This window comes from Homalodisca vitripennis, chromosome 2, assembly GCF_021130785.1.
Source record: "Homalodisca vitripennis isolate AUS2020 chromosome 2, UT_GWSS_2.1, whole genome shotgun sequence".
Lineage (NCBI taxonomy): Eukaryota > Metazoa > Arthropoda > Insecta > Hemiptera > Cicadellidae > Homalodisca > Homalodisca vitripennis.
In genome coordinates, this window is record NC_060208.1 from 148987795 (window position 1) to 149007921 (window position 20127).

Consider the following 20127-nt stretch of genomic DNA (forward strand, 5'->3'; position numbering starts at 1 on the left):
TCAAATGATACTCAGTTCGTACTCACATCATATAACCGTTTAAATTACGAACATTAGGGCAGTAAACAAAACAGTCTTTTAATTTAAAAGATATTTATTACAAATACACACAAACTGAGACAACATATATTCATTTTGAGCTAAACAATACGTATATAATAATAGTACAGTAACACGTAATAAATTTTGGATTACGATTTTATTTACAGAAATTTTTTAACCACAATGTTCCTGAAACATACTCCACAGTATAGCATTCTAAAATAATAAAAGTGTAAAGCACTTTCTACAAATTGTTTAGAATGACTCTCTAAATATTTGGAGTATGGTAATGGCTGAAAAAACTAAGTTGGCATTTATAACATGTTTGAATTAAAGAAACTGTTATTAGCTACACGTCAATGGTAATGTAAAAAAACTGTGATTTAATACTTTCAGCCTCAGTAGTATAAATTATATTAAACTGCAACGAGTGCAATTATCCTGACCCGCCATACTTACGTGGGACTGAGAGTATTAATAAAACAAAACAATACAGAATTGTGTTTTAATACTTTCTGTCTCAGTAGTCTATATTGAACTGCAACGAGTGCAATTATTCTGACCCGCCATACTTACGTGGGACTGAGAGTATTAATAAAACAAAACAATACAGAGCTGTGTTTTAATACTTTCTGTCTCAGTAGTCTATATTGAACTGCAACGAGTGCAATTATCCTGACCCGCCATACTTACGTGGGACTGAGAGTATTAATAAAACAAAACAATACAGAATTGTGTTTTAATACTTTCTGTCTCAGTAGTCTATATTGAACTGCAACGAGTGCAATTATCCTGACCCGCCATACTTACGTGGGACTGAGAGTATTAATAAAACAAAACAATACAGAATTGTGTTTTAATACTTTCTGTCTCAGTAGTCTATATTGAACTGCAACGAGTGCAATTATTCTGTCCCGCCATACTTACGTGGGACTGAGAGTATTAATAAAACAAAACAATACAGAGCTGTGTTTTAATACTTTCAGCCTCAGTAGGATAAATTATATTAAGCTGCAACGAGTGCAATTATCCGCAATGATCCTGACCCGCCATACTTACGTGGGGCTGAGAGTATTAATAAAACAAAACAATACAGAACTGTGTTTTAATACTTTCTGCCTCAGTAGTCTATATTGAACTCCATCGAGTGTAATTATACTGACCCGCCATACTTACATTGGCTGAGAGTATTGAAAACACAAAATAATACAAAACTAATGCTTTTTATTAGAGAAAAAATTAATCAACTACAGTGACTAGTAAAGTTTGACTGTTTACATAGTGATTTTGATATGCACATATAAATATTCATGTTCACAATGGTAGCAGTACATTTATTTGTTTCGATTTTAAATAATAAAGTAAGAAAGTGAGTATACTTCAAAAACATCATTTGGTAGAAAAATCCGTAAATCATGTGCCAAAATTATGTAAAGGTCAGTTGCAAACTGATTAATATAAATAATTCCATAGGTCAGAAAGAATTTACCAATTGTGAATAAATTATTATAGGCCTTGAGTTTTATTACAACACACAATACCATAATTAAATAAAGCAATAAAACTTATATACATACTGGACGGCTCGTCGTTATTTGCCTGTTATTTATTTAAGAAATTAAACTATGCGTTGATTGCAATATATGTTCAACTTTGTGTGATCAAAGAATCGAAGCTATAGACCTACCTATAAACTTTACTATTTTAATGTGAGTTATTCTTTGGCAGAAGCAGTCCAAGATGCACTACATACACATATTGCATTACAATGCAAACCGGCCTTGGAAAACAAAACTTTGGGTGTAATTTATCCTTCTCAATTATTTTATATATTAACAAAATTAAGTAAACAATGACAAGTAAGATTATCAGGTAATATTTCCCTGCCACTTTTATTATTTACATTAAATTAATTTTGAAATGTTACAACGATTTGAAACATAACTTGCAGTTTACAAATACTTTTTGACAAAATAAAACAGCCAATATATTTTTAATCTATATTACTTTTTCTTGAGCCTTAAAACACATTACTGTTTTTCATAACAAGAGGTATCTATATACCTTCAGAAAGGTCTACCAACTGAATATATGATATAAATAAAATAAAATATTTACATTGGCAAAAGTAATGTAAAATAGTTTATAAATCAATAACTTCCGCGTGAATTAAAATATAGATTGCAAACACATTTAAATAATTAGAAAGAAACAAACTTAACATTTGTTTATTTTAACTGTAAGTAATGTACAGACATCATAGGCCTAACGTAAACGTAGTAACTGTCTAGTTATCATAACAACTTTACACTAAGGCTTTTAGACTCTCAAAAAGTTCTACAAACTAATCATAATATTATACTACTTAATCACAAATTCTTTGACAAAATATAAAATCTGATTGCTTATAAGCTATCATAAACCTAAAAGGTTAAATCACAGGTAACACTAAAGTTGATTACTCTAGATGGAACGTACCAATGCATGGAATAATAATTTAAGTAACTAATTCAAACCACACTAAGTTATCCTTAAACTTTAAACTTTATTAGGAGGTTGGCACAAAATTTACAGGCGGTAGAGCGAAGGCGGGAGACAAACTTGATGACATTTATCAAACTGTATAAAATGTAGCAAGCTGAGATATATGGAAAAAACTCTAACAACTTCAACCTTTAAAACTTTAGATGGTTGAAAATTATACATAGGTTTTTCGTACAAATTATAGGTATACAAAAACGTGTCAGTTTGACCTCTAAGTTGTATTATTTTACATAGCGATAAAAAATTAGGTAACATTAGGTAAGTGAACAAATAAAATATCTGAGGTAAATGTTAGACCATGCCATAAAAACCATTGTAAAACAGTCATATTGGGTGGCCTACATCGGGAAAAACCAGGTTAAAGGGAAGTGAAACTCGTTCTACTGCCACAACGCTTACACTTTGTGCATCATAATAAATATACAATGAAAAAGTAACTAAATACCTCTAATGGTTGTATAGACAAAATATGCTTAGGTAGACAATTTTTACATCTATACACAATCACACTGATGTGAGAATTTTCGTTCGTTTCCAAGACGGCTGTCTTTTTGCTTAGACAACGAAAATTTGCACTAAACAGAAACAAAATGGATCATCCCTTTAGTTAACATAAGTCCGGGACAAAAAACGCTTTCACAGTATAGAATTTAAAATATCATAATACGTAAACACATTGGCGGGTTGATGTGGAACTTGTTTAAAAAAATATACTTAGAAGAGTCAATTATCTTTGGCACAATTTAAGTTGAATTGGCTTTTTGTAGAAGTGGGCCGGTAGCCTTTAGTAACTTTGTCACCAGACTGTCTCTGAACTCGGCTGACTATGAGAGGTGAGAACTGTTCAGCCCAATTATACGTAGTCATTGGTTCCAGGACTCGTCAAAGGCTCCTGGGCCTGAAACGAAAAACACGCAAAGCATTATTCTAGTACACAGGTATTTGCTAAATTATATAGCACTGGAGAAAGTAGCTGTGATATTTAATTCTGGTTTTAAACAAGTTATGGGTTGAAATGTAGCCGGATTACTGTATTATTAAAGGAATATACAAAGGATGGTTGAAAGTATACCTAATACCAAAAATGGAGGTACCATGTAAAGACACTCTTACAATTTACACGTTTTCAAAACATGATCAACCGCCCTCCTTCCAGAAAAAATTATATATGTGTGCATCGACAAAATTAATAACCACTGAGAGTCGTGTAAAAATATTCCACATCAGAAAAGCGAAATCTTTTACATTTTTAGTAAAAATACAAAGTAAATGTATGATGTATGTAATAATCTTGATTATTATTCTGAAGGAAATGTAGCCGTGCTGCTGCACAAAGAAACGTAATAATTCAACGTGGACCAGGATATTGCGTCATCCTCTTAAAATGTGTTGGGCCACATAAGTGTATTGTCTACTTTCAGATAGCAGCCGATAACATGTGGAACTTACTACTAATAAAGAAACGTTGTAGAAAAAAAACCCCTAAAGACATCATAAATTTACAAGAGAATTGAATTAACACAGAGTGGTGTTTAAACACAAATTGTAAAACTTTACTGGGACTTATGAATAAGTTTATCGTGTATATTTAATTTTGTATTTTAGCCAGGTTTAACATAAATAACGGAAAAAATTTTTCAAGAAAGTAAGCGTATATATGTGAGAGCGAATAAATATATTTGGTTTTACACATAAAGCCTACCTCATTCCACTTTTGTTATGTGAAAATGTGTAAATAATCAACTATTTAAGGACACCAAGCACACATTTTTTACTTTAACAATAACATTCAGCATATTAAGTTATAATGAGGATTACGTTTCAATCATAACGTAAATGAATATTATTACTCCGACATAATTAGAAAATTTCAAAAATTTAGTCCTTAATTTAAACACATTCATCTGGTTTATTCAATTTCAGTTTTATTTGATCAGTATCAATTTACTCTGTTGTGAGGAGTCAAGAACCAAGGTACAGAGTAAAGAAAGCATAGCACAGTTTGCAATTTTACATTCTCATTGGCCAAGTTATCTTTGTTTATCTGGACCACAACTCATTAACTGTTTATTAGAGCGTTATGACTTTGAAAGTAATCGCTCCCAATATTAGTTAATTACATAAAAAGTCTTACTGACCTCCTTATAGTAATTAAGTGTAAACAACCCAATATTTATGATACTATTCTTACTAGAAAAAGTTTTTCGTTCCCTAATATAATCCAGAGGTTTTCATTATTTAGCAAATACTAGAGTATAGTGCACATTTGGTATAAATACGAAGTTTACATTAGTGTAAATAACACAAAAAGCAGCGACTAAATAAAGTCTATCTCTATATGACTTACACTTATGTATGCTAAGCGTATATATGTAAGGTTATGAACAATAAAGAGTACCTACTATAAATGTATTTAAATCTAAAGATAAAATAAATAGCCCAGATGATGTTTAAGAACTTAGCGGGGTTTTATTAGAGATAAAAACGTTTTATTTATTTGTTTTTTTTATGAAAATACGTTTTTGTAACCCTGAATTTTGTTTTTCATAACAGTTTGAGTGATAAGAGAGCAATGGGGATTAACAAATGGCGTAACTGGAAATAGAAAAGTTTGACACGACAAACATATTGTATCACATGCAACACATACATTTATTTTTTGCAACTTACCAAAAAGTCATTTAAAGCCTGCATGTAAAGAACGAGTTATTATTTTTCATTGTATAAAATGTTTACATATCTTTAAAATATTAAGTTTGGTTGTTTATTTTTATAGTGATATATGTTTCAATATAAATATTCATATAGTTAAGAAACGCATGTTGAATAATCTATTTCATATCCTGTCTTATATACGACAGTTTTAAATCAGTACTAAATTCTTCTGTAATATATGAAATAATTAAGGGAGAATATCAAAAATAGGTAAAAATATATAAAAAGAAAAGTCGATATGAAAATTATCTTTTCATAAAATTTAAAGATTGATTTGAGTATCACTTTTAATAATAACAAAAAGTTTTTCCTCTCTCAATTTATGATATATTTGTAAACTTACATAAATGGAATAGGTATTCGCTCAATAATCAAATATCTACTTAAGTATTAATTAAGGAAATATATTGCACTAAACAGATTATACACCACACAATTTTTAATACAATGCTCTGTTTTGTGTAGTAAAAGCTAAACATTACATTAAATTGTATACTTAGTAAAACGCATGTATACACTCTACTAAACGACAACACAATGCAGAATATTTGAGTATTTTAAATTTTATATTCAAATTATATATTTAAATAAATTAGATCTTTACTTAATTAACTTTATAGATACTTGTTTAAGATACAAAGAAGAACTAAAAGAGTGCTTTTCTAGTGCAAATATTCTTTAAAGGAAGTGGACTGATAAAAACTGGCACTATTTTGCACCATTATTTAGAGCTTCTAAGGGAAAACTTTATTTACCTCTTCGCCCACCGTCGAGGGATAAATGCGAGTGGGCTGATACTGGTTCTTCTCCAGCGAGAACTGATCCTCTGTGGTCTTCCTGTAGACGGGGTTGTCGAAGTTCATGCTTGTCACATTGCGATGGAGGTAGTGCCGATATACAGCCAGAGCGATCTAGGTTACAACACAATACCAACTGTTACTAGCCATAGAGTATAATCATGCAAGATCACTATTTTACTGTATTTTTATTTAAAAGTAATTGCCTCATAAAATATTACTAAGCAATTACTTACATAATGATGATACTTTGATTAATAACATTACTTAGATAATAATCTAATTGGGTAACCTATACCAGTTAAAACATTAAACAACTTAAAGCATTCCCACGTAAGAACATTATATTATTACAGGACTACGTATAAACGACTTAAAAAATTCCCACGTAAGAACATTATATTATTATAGGACTACGTATAAACAACTTAAAGCATTCCCACGTAAGAACATTATATTATTACAGGACTACGTATAAACAACTTAAAGCATTCCCACGTAAGAACATTATATTATTACAGGACTACGTATATAAACAACTTAAAGCATTCCCACGTAAGAACATTATATTATTACAGGACTACGTATAAACAACTTAAAGCATTCCCACGTAAGAACATTATATTATTACAGGACTAAGTATGATTAAAAGAGCGTAGTATACACATTTTGGTTGTATATAAATTTTGAACAGAGGGTGGTTTTGGGCTCTGGGGGTCATGTTAGATGACGTTATGCACACATATTCGGTAATTGCTATCACCAGGACGATTGCAATATGCCGATTCTGTATACAAAATCTAACATTGTTGTATCAGATCAGATCATCTCTATGTGTCACTTTTGAGTACAATTAGAGATGAACTGACATTCGCCGAAATTATTAAGTAGGAATTCCAGGAAGAAATGAATATTTAACAATACTTTTGCACACTTTAAACTACTCTACTTACGCGCTTTATACCTGCATTACAAAATATCAACATTTAAAACAACTCCAGGTCTCACAAATAAATTTCTAGAATTAGTTCATCTAAGAACTTAAGAAGTCAGGAAAAAATAAACTTCAGTCATTCAGTTCACAAAAGTAAACTTGAATTTAATTATATAACATTTAAATTAAAATAAACTTAAGCTGTTGACTAGAACAATTTACATATTATTCTAACAAGAGAACGTTCAAAATGGTATTACAATGTCTCTGCAGTAGGTTGGAATAAGTTTATGACTAATTTCTTGATTTAATATAATTGTATTACGAAACTTGGACTACAAAATAATAGGATTTATTAACATAGATTATTGATTGAAATTTGGTTAAAGAGATTTCATTAAAGTGATCAAATTTCACTTATACTAGGCTGAAGAGACGCCGAGGTAGTAGATTATATATTAATTTTGCATTAAATTTGCACAATAATAGTTTTTATGGCTTACATAAATACAGTAAACATTTCTTAATTCCCGATGAACTTTTTGGTTAGTAAGAGACGAGTTCATACACCTCTATATGGGAAGAATAGACTTACACAAAGTTATATGCGTAAACAACATAAATATGCATAATATCATTTTTCATAAGATGTAACCTGAACTGATAAATATATGACTACTGAGAAAAATATTTTTGAAAGATAATAAAAATGTCAGACTTGAGCTAAATACTTGAGCTAAATTACCGACTCCAGAGTCGCTTGGTTTACTCCACAATGTATCACCCAGCTTTAATGAGGTAATATATACCTTATACCTGCCTAATAGTAATTTCGTAATAATACCCCAAATTTTTGTTTTTCAGTTTTGTCCATTTCCAAACTCCCTACATTCCTCCAACGTTCGAAAAAATAATGTTCCATCGAAAATAGATAGCAGAAAAGTATTTAACCAATAATTCAAGGTCCATGGCAGCACACAGGGTCCTTACGGCGGACCAACAGCCATCGACAACCGTGCACGACCTTGCTCCTTAATCGAGTGGCCTAACCACACAATAGCAAAGCATATTGTTTGCCTAGCTTGCCCCGCTCCACATGCATTTCCCGTACAATACTTGTGGTCATCAAAAACGAATAAATATAGTAAGGCCAAATCATGGGTTACTAACTAAAATTTACTACTTCTAATTACCACACCAATTAGTTTTCTAAAACTTACTAGTGAGATAAGAATGAGCACGACAGTGACAATCGCGATTACGATGCCAGCCACCATTCCGTCGTCCGGCTCCTCAAGTGGTAGGATATCCTTCGATAGACCGTCGAGCACCTCCTCTCTCGAGCGAGCTGGCAAATTAGAAAAGAACATCATGAAATAGTCAATTATTAGCACATACTCAGCCATTTACGACTTTACAGAATTTAACATAAACATTTTATGCTTCACCAGTTTTTAAGGAATAAAGAATATAAAAAATAAATATGTATTAAAACAAAATCAAAATTATGCAACTAATTTTAATGTTAAACACTTTTCCTTCAAAAAATAAATTTTAAAATGGTACGAAAATTAAGTGAAATTATCTTCAAACGTTTGCTAGAAATCTAATATTTAAATTAAATGAGTAGATTTTACGTAAGGGGAATTAAAATAACTGTATTATTACATTTTGAATCAAATGTTTGAAAATCGATATGGATATTTTTATCCACAATCAGTTCTATAAAATATCAACAAGGTTGATAATTTATATTAATCAATAGCCTACTGGTTGATTGTTTATGTAAATATGTTATATTTCAAATACAATGTTTAGGTTATACTTAAATATACATTAATATTAGATGATAAGGCAATTCTATTACAAAAACCTTTGTCATAACTGAACTAATATATATTGAATGACAATAGCATTAACTTTCGATTTTTATAAACTATATTAAATTTATTTAGTATAATAACTTTGAAAATATTATTGCAACTTCTACGTACACATAAAAAATCTACAATGTTTTTATTTTTCAAATAGATTACGGTAAGCACAATAACATTTACAGATTTTTTACTTAAGTTATAAAATAATTTAAAAACTAAAGTATGTTCATCTGTTTATAATTCATATATTTTGTACGGTTTTATAAGTGCTCCAGAACTGAATATTATTAGTGTTAAATTTGTGAAACGCAGTCAATAAATCATTTTCAAAATTGATTATTATCATAAAACACACAAACCGTTAAATTAGTTATTAAAAATAACAGAAAGCAAAGCAAGACAAATAAAAGAAAAATCGGATTGCAGTGAAATTGGTTATAATGGTTATACAGTAATGAGGCAGCTGCGAAGAGGAAGCAGTAGGGCAACCCATCCAACACCAGATACTCACGAGCTAGTGATCTATCTATACTGGTAAACTGTGTCGTAGGCGGAGAATTCATAGTTTGAGGAGGCACTGAAATGCAAAACATAAGTCGTATACTGAAGTAACCACTTAGTATTCAGCAGTTTATTTCTAACTACATTCCTTCATGTTCAGTTAAACGGCGCGGCGGCGTGGCGAACTGAGATAGAGCACTAGTCCAGTGAGGAAACTCATATTTAAACAAATGCACGTTCAGTAGCTTAGTTAAACACTAACAAAGGTGTTTCATAGGATAATGGTAGTATAATAATGAGTAGACATTTTAATATTTAGTAAACTATTAACACTATACCTTAATAACAATAAAAGAATTACAAATAAATTTATTTTTAATAATTTGGATGATAAAATATTTTGAGATTGTATTAATATAAATTACTAGTTGGAAATATTGCTGTTAAATAATTGTAATAAAATCTGATTTGTATTTTTTTGTTTCTATTTTAAACTTATTTAATCACAGCTCTAATTACTTTTCTTACAGAATGGAGAAATAGATTGTTTTTATAATATCCCACAAAGAATTTTAGACGATTGAATTATTAGTAACTGGGGGCATCTTAAAATTAAGGCCACAAAAAACTATTAGAGACAATCAATCAATAAGGATTGTTAATATTAATATTTGACTTTAAATAATGAATTTAAAATTGAGTTTTTCCTAATACATTTTATAAAGTTAAATCACAAAAAATGTTATTTTCTGAAAGGATAGTTCATATTGTAAAACATTTACATATTTATCTTTAGTCGTTTTCCTGAGGTTTTCCCAAATTTCTTGAAATCCTTACTTTATTATACTTTTCTTGTCTTGTAGGTAATATATTAAATAACATTGACTCTCAGAAAAAATAAACCCAACTGAAATGCGATTGTACAATCATAGTTTATTATTTAAAATGACTGGTTTGAATATAATTTACAAATATTCAGAAGTATATATGGCATGTTCAATACAATGTTATTTTGTTTATTAATTGGTTTTATAACTGCATATTTTAATGATCTTTTTCACTCAAAGAAGAGAACAGATACCAGTTCTAGAAACGTTGTTTTTGAAAAATGCATATTCAATTGAAGATAACGCCATTTTACATCGAGAAAAAAAGTCAACTTACAGTCCTCCGTGCACATGAGTCCATCTGCCATAAGAACTAAACCGTCTGGACAGCCACATGATATCTTGGGCGAGCGAGGGTTAACCTGCGGGGCTGGTAGACAAAGGTGTGAACAGTGTCCATTGACAGCAGCACAGTAATTTATACCGTCTGGCTGTCTATAAGGATGATACACGTGGAGGACCATGGGATTTTGCAGCTAAAATCACACAAAAAATAATATGACGGTATTATAAGGTTTGCGAAAGGATGTGCAAGATATTAACACTAAATGTACATACGAGACCAATTTTGCAAAGTAAGTTACTTTTCCATTTGGGTTTTTATATGGTTACGGTAGATAAGTGAGATTGGTGGAGCCGCACCGCTTCACGTTGTGTAACTAGGTTTAGTTCGAGTCTGTGTATATCGTCTCGTCAATGAAAGGCATCGTAAGAGGTATTCAACAATAATGTCGAAATCATTTTTTTTAGACGACTATGAAGTCCATGCAGTAAAATTGATTTTCTTTGTAAAAGTTAAAGTTATATAGAGATCCATTTCAAACTACATGAGAAAAAATTATGAAGATTTACAAGAGTATTTTTAAATTTTTTTAATAATCTGTTATTTATATATTTATTCTATAGCTGTTATAACCGGTTTCTTAACGATTATGTCTTAAATACCGCTAATACCCTTGGATAGACAAAACATTCAACATTTTTAAATTGTTCTACTAAACTTACCATATGGACAGCTGTGATTGGAATGACACTGCTGCCATTGAACTTGTTCGCCCGGAATATGGCTTGCTGATCCCAATCCGTCCAGTAGATAAAGTCCTCGAACACACTTATAGAAAACGGGTGATGGAGAGTCTCGGCAGATCGCAGCACCTGTCGTCTAGCCGTACCATCGTAGTCGCAGGAAGAGATGAGATTCAGCTTAGCGTCGGCCCAGTATACCCTCCGCCGTACCAGGTCCAAAGTCAACCCGTTGGGCCACTTGATGTCATAAGTAACAATAGGCTCCCTGTGTGACCCATCCAGACCGGCTCTTTCTATCTTAGCGTCCTTGCCCCAGTCACTCCAGAACATCCACCTACACGAGAAAAAGATATTAGATCGAAATTTTTTCTTTCGGGAGTTTAAATAGATTGTATGGGTTGACATACCGGAAATATAAGTTAGAGGTGCTAGTACAAAACAATCTGTTAGCTCTGTGTTGAAATTTACACCAGTCATTAAAACACGTTACTGAAGGCTTGGGCCTTCTCTTTCAGGGTTTGTAAAGAAGGAAAAAGTGCTAAACATTGTTTTGATTATACATCGATTAAAACCTTGTTACTATGTGTCGGTAACAGTTTGACGTTATTTTAAAATAATTTAATCAATAAATACTTCACTAGTAAAAGTGGTAGGAAACAAGTATTACCCCTCCAGAGGATTTACAGCTATGGCTCTGGGTTCCTCCAGTCCGTCAGTGATCAGCACTTTCCTCATGCTGCCCTCGAAATTGGCCAACTCGATAGTGTTCTTGCCGGAGTCTGTCCAGTAAATGTGATTGTATATCCAGTCCACAGCCAGGCCGTCCGAAGTCGTCATTTCATCTCTGATCACCTCAGTTCTGTCACTACCTTCGTCGATGGGAGCTCTTTAAACAAAATTATTGGTTGTTTATATTAATATGTGATTTGTATGTATGTATTTACAATTCATATATCGTTTAAAAGAACAGAAATAAAAGAGTAGGTGAAATATTCCCACAAATGTTCTGAATAAAAAGACTCACTTGAAGATTTTCTGTTCAACAACGTCACTCCAGAAGATCATGCCGGTGCGAAAGACGAAGTCGAGCGCAGTTGCGGACTTTGTGTTGTTGACGATCGCAGTCATCTCGTGATGGTCTAGGGATATCTTGCGGATATCGTGACGGCGCGCGAACAACAAGGAGGCGTGCCCCTCAGTCGCCTTGCACCGCGTGTGGTCGTGCGGGTCTCGCAGGTATCCATTCTCGCATTCGCACTTGAATGTGCCCTTCTCGTTGTGACATATTTGGGAACATGCGCCGGGATTCTCGCATTCATCGATATCTGAGAAAATAGGTATGGAATGTATAAAAGTAGTGCACGGTCACCACATCATTAAATCTTAATTCAATCTAGGCCATCTTCTAAGTTTGGTTTCTATATTTTTTAATAAAGAACATCTTTTCAAATTTATCAGGATTATTTTGTTAGGCTCAAATCTAATAATGAATTAGAGAAACAAAATACCCCAGAGCAAACCTGAATGTCATACGAATTTTATGAATTAAAGAGTGAGGTACAATCTAGAATTCAAATTACTCAGCCTATTAGTTCTAGTTGTTAGATGAACAGTGCTAAAATGGGACATCTACATTTGTCCTGATACAATGTGGATACAAGGGATTTTTAGTGAGTGCTTTATCTAAGTACAACTACCAAAATCCATTATCTTTACTAAATTTAAGAAATAATATTTCATGAATAGAAAAGTGTTAAATGTGTATCACAGGGCACAAAGATAGATTGCAATGCATTTAACCTGCGGACAATTTACGGAATGGAAAGCCCATGCAGTACATAGAACAACCTTGTTACCTATCCCAGTTTATAGATATTATATGACAACATTAAACCTATGTACATATGTATGAACTTAATTTTGTTGATCATAGCTTCATTATTAAACCAGATAACCTATAGTAAAACTTATTCTTTAGACTTTGTTGAAGCTTCTAAACGTATCTATAACGGTGAGAAAATAATTAATTGTATTGATTCATTTGGTTATCTATGGATACTATATCGAAGTAACTCACCGTCGCATGTCTGGCCATCGTCCATCAGCTTGTAGCCGGGCCTGCAGTCGCAGTGGAAGCCGGTCAGAGTGTCCACACAGATGTGCGAGCAGTTGCCCTTGTTCACCAGACACTCGTTGACATCACATTTACCGTTGGGCTCATCCTCGCCCTCCGGACAATCGGCTTTCCCGTTACACACCAAGTCCAGGCTAATACAGTTCCTGCCGCCGCAGTCGAACTGGGTCTTTGGATCACACCTGAATACTGGTTCTGTAACGGGTTAATGTCGACAACTGTCACTTCCATCATTGGCAATGAACAACCATAACTGATGATTTTTCATAAAATTCACACAAATAGAAGGAATGATAAATAAATCAAAACAACTAGTGAAATCGTCTAAGTCTGATTAAACACAATTTTCCACAAAGTATAATATATCACATACAACATTATGAACTCTGCCTATGACAGTGTCCTTTTACGCTGCTTTAGAAATATTTACAAGTAGAATACGAGGTGAGTATGAGTTTTTTTATAGTTTATTCCATAAAAACTTTAGAATGGTTCACAAAATATGTTTGGATTTAAGTTATTTATTTTTAAATGTAAAAAAGAACAGGTATGTAAGTAAAGAAATATTTGTATACGTAGCATTTATGTTGGTATCATGTGAATTTAGGGTTGAGAATAACGTTTGATCTTTTGCTCCCAATAGAATTTGACTTCATAAGAGTTTGGTCTGTATGATTACATTGCAATACTGAATTGTCAGGTTTGGACAGATATAGATGGAAACTTTAACAAACTGTCAAAACTTTATAAAAAATACCATATCTTAATCAATTTTAGTAACATTTGTAATAAACAAAATATAATAAAAAATTGTATGGAAATAAAAAATTACTGTAATTAAAACTTACTACACTCTTCTTCGTCGCTGCCGTCCGAACAGTCCTTGAGGCCATTGCAGTGCAGGTAGCCGGCGATGCATCCCTTGTTGCGACACTGGAATTGGTCTGCGCGGCACACCACATCTTTGCAGACGTCAGATTTCTCGTCCGCACCGTCTGGGCAGTCATTGTCGCCGTCGCACACCCAAGACTGGTGGATACAGGTGAGACGGTCGGGACAAGCGTACTCGCGCGACATGCAGACAGAGGACGGTCTGTGGGGCTTGTTGTCTGGGCAGTTCTAAGGGAAGAAAGAATAACAAGAAGGTCAAAGTAGGATAAGTATACCGAAAGCACAATTAACGTCCAAGTTTTCCTGTTCACATCGTGTCAAAAAACCGCTTACTCAATTACATTCTTTAAGTATTTTGACACTATGTAGTGTCTTCTTCAGCTCACAGATGTTACATAAAAACTACCAATAATGAACATCCGTCTGTACGGAAAAATTGAAATGAAGAGCTTTATTGTGATTGGTTGAAGCTTGACAAACCAAAGAATATCAACAGTGATTAAAATGGTTTCCTTATCTCCAACTACAAATTTTTTGAAGATTTGTCACTTCTATTTGTTTATTATTTCAAAGGTTACTCTTATTTACCAAACACACACACTCATAAAATTGTTGGAAGAATATTTTTGTATGAGTTTATCATCTGAAGTATCATATCAATAGTTATGAAAATGTTAATTGGTTTTAGGACTTTGCCACATCGATTCTTTAATGGCTGGTTTGTTAACACACAATTAAAAAAATAGAAGTCCAGCACTTTGAATTCGCTCGATTACCTGATCATTACACAAGTGTATTTTAAATTTTTAACATTTTAAATGTTTCCTTATACTATGTTTGCTTTATGAAATTATAAGTTATAAACTTACACTCGAGACCGGTTTGGAATGTCGGGTTTTAGAATATCCAAAAACATTTTCCACAATGTGACGTTTACCGTTTTAAACATCCAGTTTTAAACAGCCGATTACACATTTCACTGTATTATCTGTAATATTATTGTGAAATGTCAAAAAATTTTCTATAATGTTAATATGGACTTTTACAAGAACATATTTAAGTACTACCATCTTGCCTCATTTCTTTCAAACGACAGGAGGCCTTATGATCCACCATGTCCAATTGTGATGGCTGCAATGTGTTTCATAGTTTTATAAGGTAGCTGTTTACAAATCAGTCAATAAAAAAAAAATTGAAAAACATTGCAAGAATTAATGGAAGAGTAATAAAACACTTTTCAATGTGGTTATGCGCTAGTATTTTTACCGTGTTTCACTCTGAAAACTATTAGTTAGAAACAACTCATTGTTTATACAACAGTTATATACTTGAAAGTGGAAATAATAATAAGCGTATTTAAGAGACCTCAAAATTTAAAGAAGATGATGATTGTAAGACCCAAAATTCATGTTGAAAAAATTCATAACATTTTTTTGCCTGTGAACGATGCCAACCATGACACTACGTTATGGTATTTGAATAATTATGGATAAGATCAATTCAAAAGTAGCGTCACTGCAAAAAAGCTAGTAAGTTGGACTGTACCTCAAACAATGTAATTTACCAGATCGTTGTTTACCCTATCGTCCCAGTAGGTTTTGTTACAAGGACTACATTGGACAAACCTCAAATTCTTTGCGGGTAGAAGTGACTGGTCCCCGTTTTCAATCAATCAAAAACAGCAAACTTTGACACTTTGAGGATTGTTATAAACTTAAAGGTATATGTAAAATCAATTTTTGTGAAAATAGCTTTTGAAATTATTTGAATGTAAGGAATTATGAATTGGCACATCAACGCATCAAAATCGAAACAACCATGTGGACCTAACATTCGCCAAATTTATTGTTAAATTATTGTTTTCCTTTTGAATCTTTCGATTCTGATGTACTAAATTTACCTAAATTCTAAATTATGTGTAAGTGTGTGTGTGTGTGTGTGTGTGTGTCACCGGACCAGATAACTATTGCATTTAATATGTTTGATTACTATTCTAGATTTTAAGCACCTTTTCATCGGAATCGTCCGGGCAGTCAGAGTCACCGTCGCAGCGCCATCGCGCGGTGATGCAGTAGGAGTTGTTTCCTATGGCACAGGCAAACTCCGAGTCTGGAGAGCATGTCTTGACAGGACAGTTGAGCTCGTCACTGCGATCGCCACAGTCATCGTCGTGATCGCAGACCCAACGCTGCTGGACGCACTTGCCATTGGCGCACGTGAACTCGTCCGTCCGACACGTCTCATCTGGCGCAAACAGGCACGAGGTTTTATCCAAATATTTTAAAATTGTATTTTATGAAAATGCGAGATAACAATGTGCAGTAAAAGATTTTGCGGACTGATATATTACATTGAATACTACTCATAAACGTTACCTTATCTTGATTTGAAATGTATATATTAATTTACGCATATTACAATAATTAACTACTTTATGTCAGATTCTTTTACCCCAAAATAATATAATAAATAAGTGAAAAGATGTATCAGATAAGTAGCTTATTTATTATTTATTATTAATTATCATTATTATTAATATTTTTATTTAATTAATACTAGTATATGTTTGTTTTTATTTTTAACTCCTGATTGTTTTATTATGCCATGATTTTTGCTGATGCTTCCAGTAGAAAATAATGCAACAGACAACAAAAATGAAGTTGAGAAGTAATAAAATAGATTACCGTGAATTGTAACAATGATCCAAGTATTTTACTTTTATGTATTGCTACATAAGTACGTATTAACGTGCTTTATCATAAAAACAAACAGGACTGTTAAAAGCTTTAAACGACTGTCACCATTAGAAAAATTCAATGTTTGAAGGCAATGGTACATCAGTGAGTTTTTCTTGGTTATATTTAAACAATAAAAGCTTGTTTATAAATTCATAAACTCTACATGTATACATGGTTTAATTTTTAAAATATATATATATATATATATATATATATATATATATATATATATCAAATAATATAGTTACAATCTTTCAAATCATACCCACATAAACTAAACGTCCTTTGTTGTCACTCAAGAGAGCATCTCTTTTAAGCAAGAGGCCTAAGGTTAATTTTCCGAAAAAATAAATAAAAAATGTAATGCCCAATGCCATGCTTCATACATGAGTTTAAGTTGCATATTGAAAGAGATGTTATGACATTAAATGTAGCTAATTCTAATGCAATAATTTTTAGTCCATTATATTTGTAATTAAACATCATTTCAGTTCCTGGATTTAAACTGTAGGTGTTCCGACATAAATTTTCAATTATGAATACCAGTGCTTTTCTTGAACCATAATTACAAATTTTGTATCCAAAACACTCAAACTGTTATGTGATTTTAAAGAAGTGTTAATAGATGTTTACAAGACGTATTCAATTACATCTTAAAAGTCATCTACAAAAGTTGCCAAGTGATCAAGAGCACATTAATCAAGTGTTATAATTTACATTTATTTATAACGAAACATTTAATTTGCTACAAACAATAGTTTATTTCATTAAGAAACCTTACCTATTTCCAATCCTAATTGTTTTTAATTGTGGAATTGTGAGGAAATTGCATTCTTCATTAAAATACAATAAAACTAAGTCAACAAGGAACAAGAATCATTAGGGAACTTTTAATGGGTCAACATGATGGATTAGTGAACTATTACAGACAGTCCTGTGTCTAGTTGTGTTAACATGCTAAGCAGAATTAAATATTGCATTATGTGGTAACTTAAATAAATTTTAAATGCCACCTCATTCCTTTATGATCAATTTCGGGAGTAATAATTAATACATTATAACATGAATGTTAATCCAATGACATGCACATACCATTCTAGAAACGTATTATGGATGGTGAAACAAAGAAAATATCCGTAAAAATTTCCTGAATTTTATAATTCATATATTTGTCCACTATACTAGTGGTTCCCCAAGTAGTCGCGGACCGACGATAAGTTAAACCATAAGCAACCTCCATTTATATTAATTATTCTTCCTAATTAAAGATATTCTTCCTAAAAAGAGCCTTTTCATATGTATTAGTCGTACAAAATTAGCCGTTACATATTTCAAGGCTTTCAGATACGTTTACGTGGCCTAGTTTCATAGTTAGCCTGGATTCGAATATGTTTTGATTATTACAATCATTTACACAAAACCACTGATAAGTTGATGTTCCTCTGTATTTCTCACAATTTGAGTTATAATATTAATTGCACTGACAAATGCATAAACTCCTCTATTTGAGCGTTTTTAAATAGGAATTTACTCTCTTAGTGTAGTTTCCAAGCTCCATGAATGTATATTTAAGTTCAGAGGGGACTCAAAAAATATTTGTAAGGTAGGAAAGTTTGAACGTGAAATTTTACATGGTCTCTACTAAGTGTGAGGGTCTACGAGGATCCTATAATTAGTAAATCCTTTTGTCTTGTATTTCCATTTTATCCATTTTATTCTTTTTTGCAGGCAATACATACTGAAACGGTCGGATTTAAAAGTATAATCTGAAAAAATTCAAAGAAACTTAAAGTGAAATGGCCCGAGCATCTTAGCGGATTCGGGTTTTCGAACTTTTCAAACTAGCAACTATCGTTTCTTCCTATGACTATTTATTGAAAAAGTACACAGTACAAGTACACACTTGAGTAAGATTGTTAAATGTTAGTATCTTACTGCAAGCTTTCTCATCCGATCCGTCAGAACAGTCCGGGTTATCGTCACACATCCAGGTAAGCGGGACACACTCCCCCACCATGCCTCGACACGTGAACTCTTCTGGACCACACACCCTTTGTTCTATAACAGACAGGTTAGCCGTGACAACACACATGTTCCAGAACTAGAGTTAGTGTAACGTTCAACATACCTCTATTGCCAATTAATAAGTATAATAGTTACCCTGGTTTATTACAAAGCAACCCTTATACATCCCTCTGGTGGTGCAATAGATTCTTGGTCGGGGTAAACTTCTATTTTAAAGTCAACATTCCTAAAGACAGAAACAGTTGAAACTTTAGAGTTTTTTTTCGAGATCATTTTAGTACTAGTAAAAATGTATAAAAAGTAAACGTTTATGAATGGGAATCATATTTTGGTTTTTGGGCCGAAAGCTCAAAGAGCGATCTGTATGTCTGCCCGTCCATTCGATAAATCTTGATAAATACGTGCTAGAAATTTGAATCTTAGTAAATAGATCCCTTTTGCTCTGAGGAAGAACTCTACTGATTTTTGTGCGTCAAAGAGCCAAAAACCGATTCATCAGTCTGTTTTTTCCTCTGTGGATTTTTCTATCTCTTGATGGAAAATCCAAAATCATTTAACCGTTATATATAGATTCCCCTTGATTTAATGAAGACTTTATTGATTTTGGGATCAAAAGAGAAAATGGCGTCTATAACACTGTCGGTCCGTCTGTGTGGTAACTTTTAATAGGAGGTCTTAAAACCTGTTACATAAAAAACGTCTGTGGAAAACTCTATTGATTTTGGGATTAAAACGTAAAAGGGCATGCCACCCCTCTGTCTGTCCATTTGTGCCATTTTGCGTTTCAATATGTTCTGTCTACTACTTCGGTAATTTATTCCTTCGAATTATTTACTTATTCTTATTTTAGAATGCATTTAGTTATTTACTTTACAAAACTTTAAATACGTTTTTTAACTGAAGTGTTAAACCAATTTATATTTTAAGATGTCCAGTTTACAAGTTCTTTTACAAGTGTTTTTGTAAAAAGAAATGTATACATACGGTTGTCTTAATTACCTACTATACTCCAACTT

At 32.4% G+C, this 20127-nt stretch overlaps 1 protein-coding gene across 8 annotated transcripts in view; it reads right to left on the reverse strand.

Moving 5' to 3' along the window:
- Positions 1-76: 76 nt before the first annotated feature.
- The window catches only part of LOC124354884 (very low-density lipoprotein receptor-like), a 910157-nt gene continuing 890106 nt past the window's right edge, over positions 77-20127 (reverse strand). For 4 of the 8 annotated variants that reach the window (XM_046805654.1, XM_046805647.1, XM_046805650.1 and 1 more), the window contains 13 exons: positions 19022-19144; positions 16357-16592; positions 14306-14576; positions 13401-13652; positions 12348-12648; positions 11991-12209; positions 11303-11657; positions 10575-10773; positions 9421-9486; positions 8253-8380; positions 6057-6212; positions 5257-5274; positions 77-3484 (listed from right to left, as the gene is read on the reverse strand). In XM_046805654.1, the coding sequence (XP_046661610.1) occupies positions 3440-3484; positions 5257-5274; positions 6057-6212; positions 8253-8380; positions 9421-9486; positions 10575-10773; positions 11303-11657; positions 11991-12209; positions 12348-12648; positions 13401-13652; positions 14306-14576; positions 16357-16592; positions 19022-19144 (2369 nt within the window). In that variant the 3' untranslated portion in view covers positions 77-3439. The remainder of the gene's footprint in view (positions 3485-5256; positions 5275-6056; positions 6213-8252; positions 8381-9420; positions 9487-10574; positions 10774-11302; positions 11658-11990; positions 12210-12347; positions 12649-13400; positions 13653-14305; positions 14577-16356; positions 16593-19021; positions 19145-20127) is intronic. The other 4 variants (XM_046805648.1, XM_046805653.1, XM_046805649.1 and 1 more) reach the window with 4 other exon arrangements.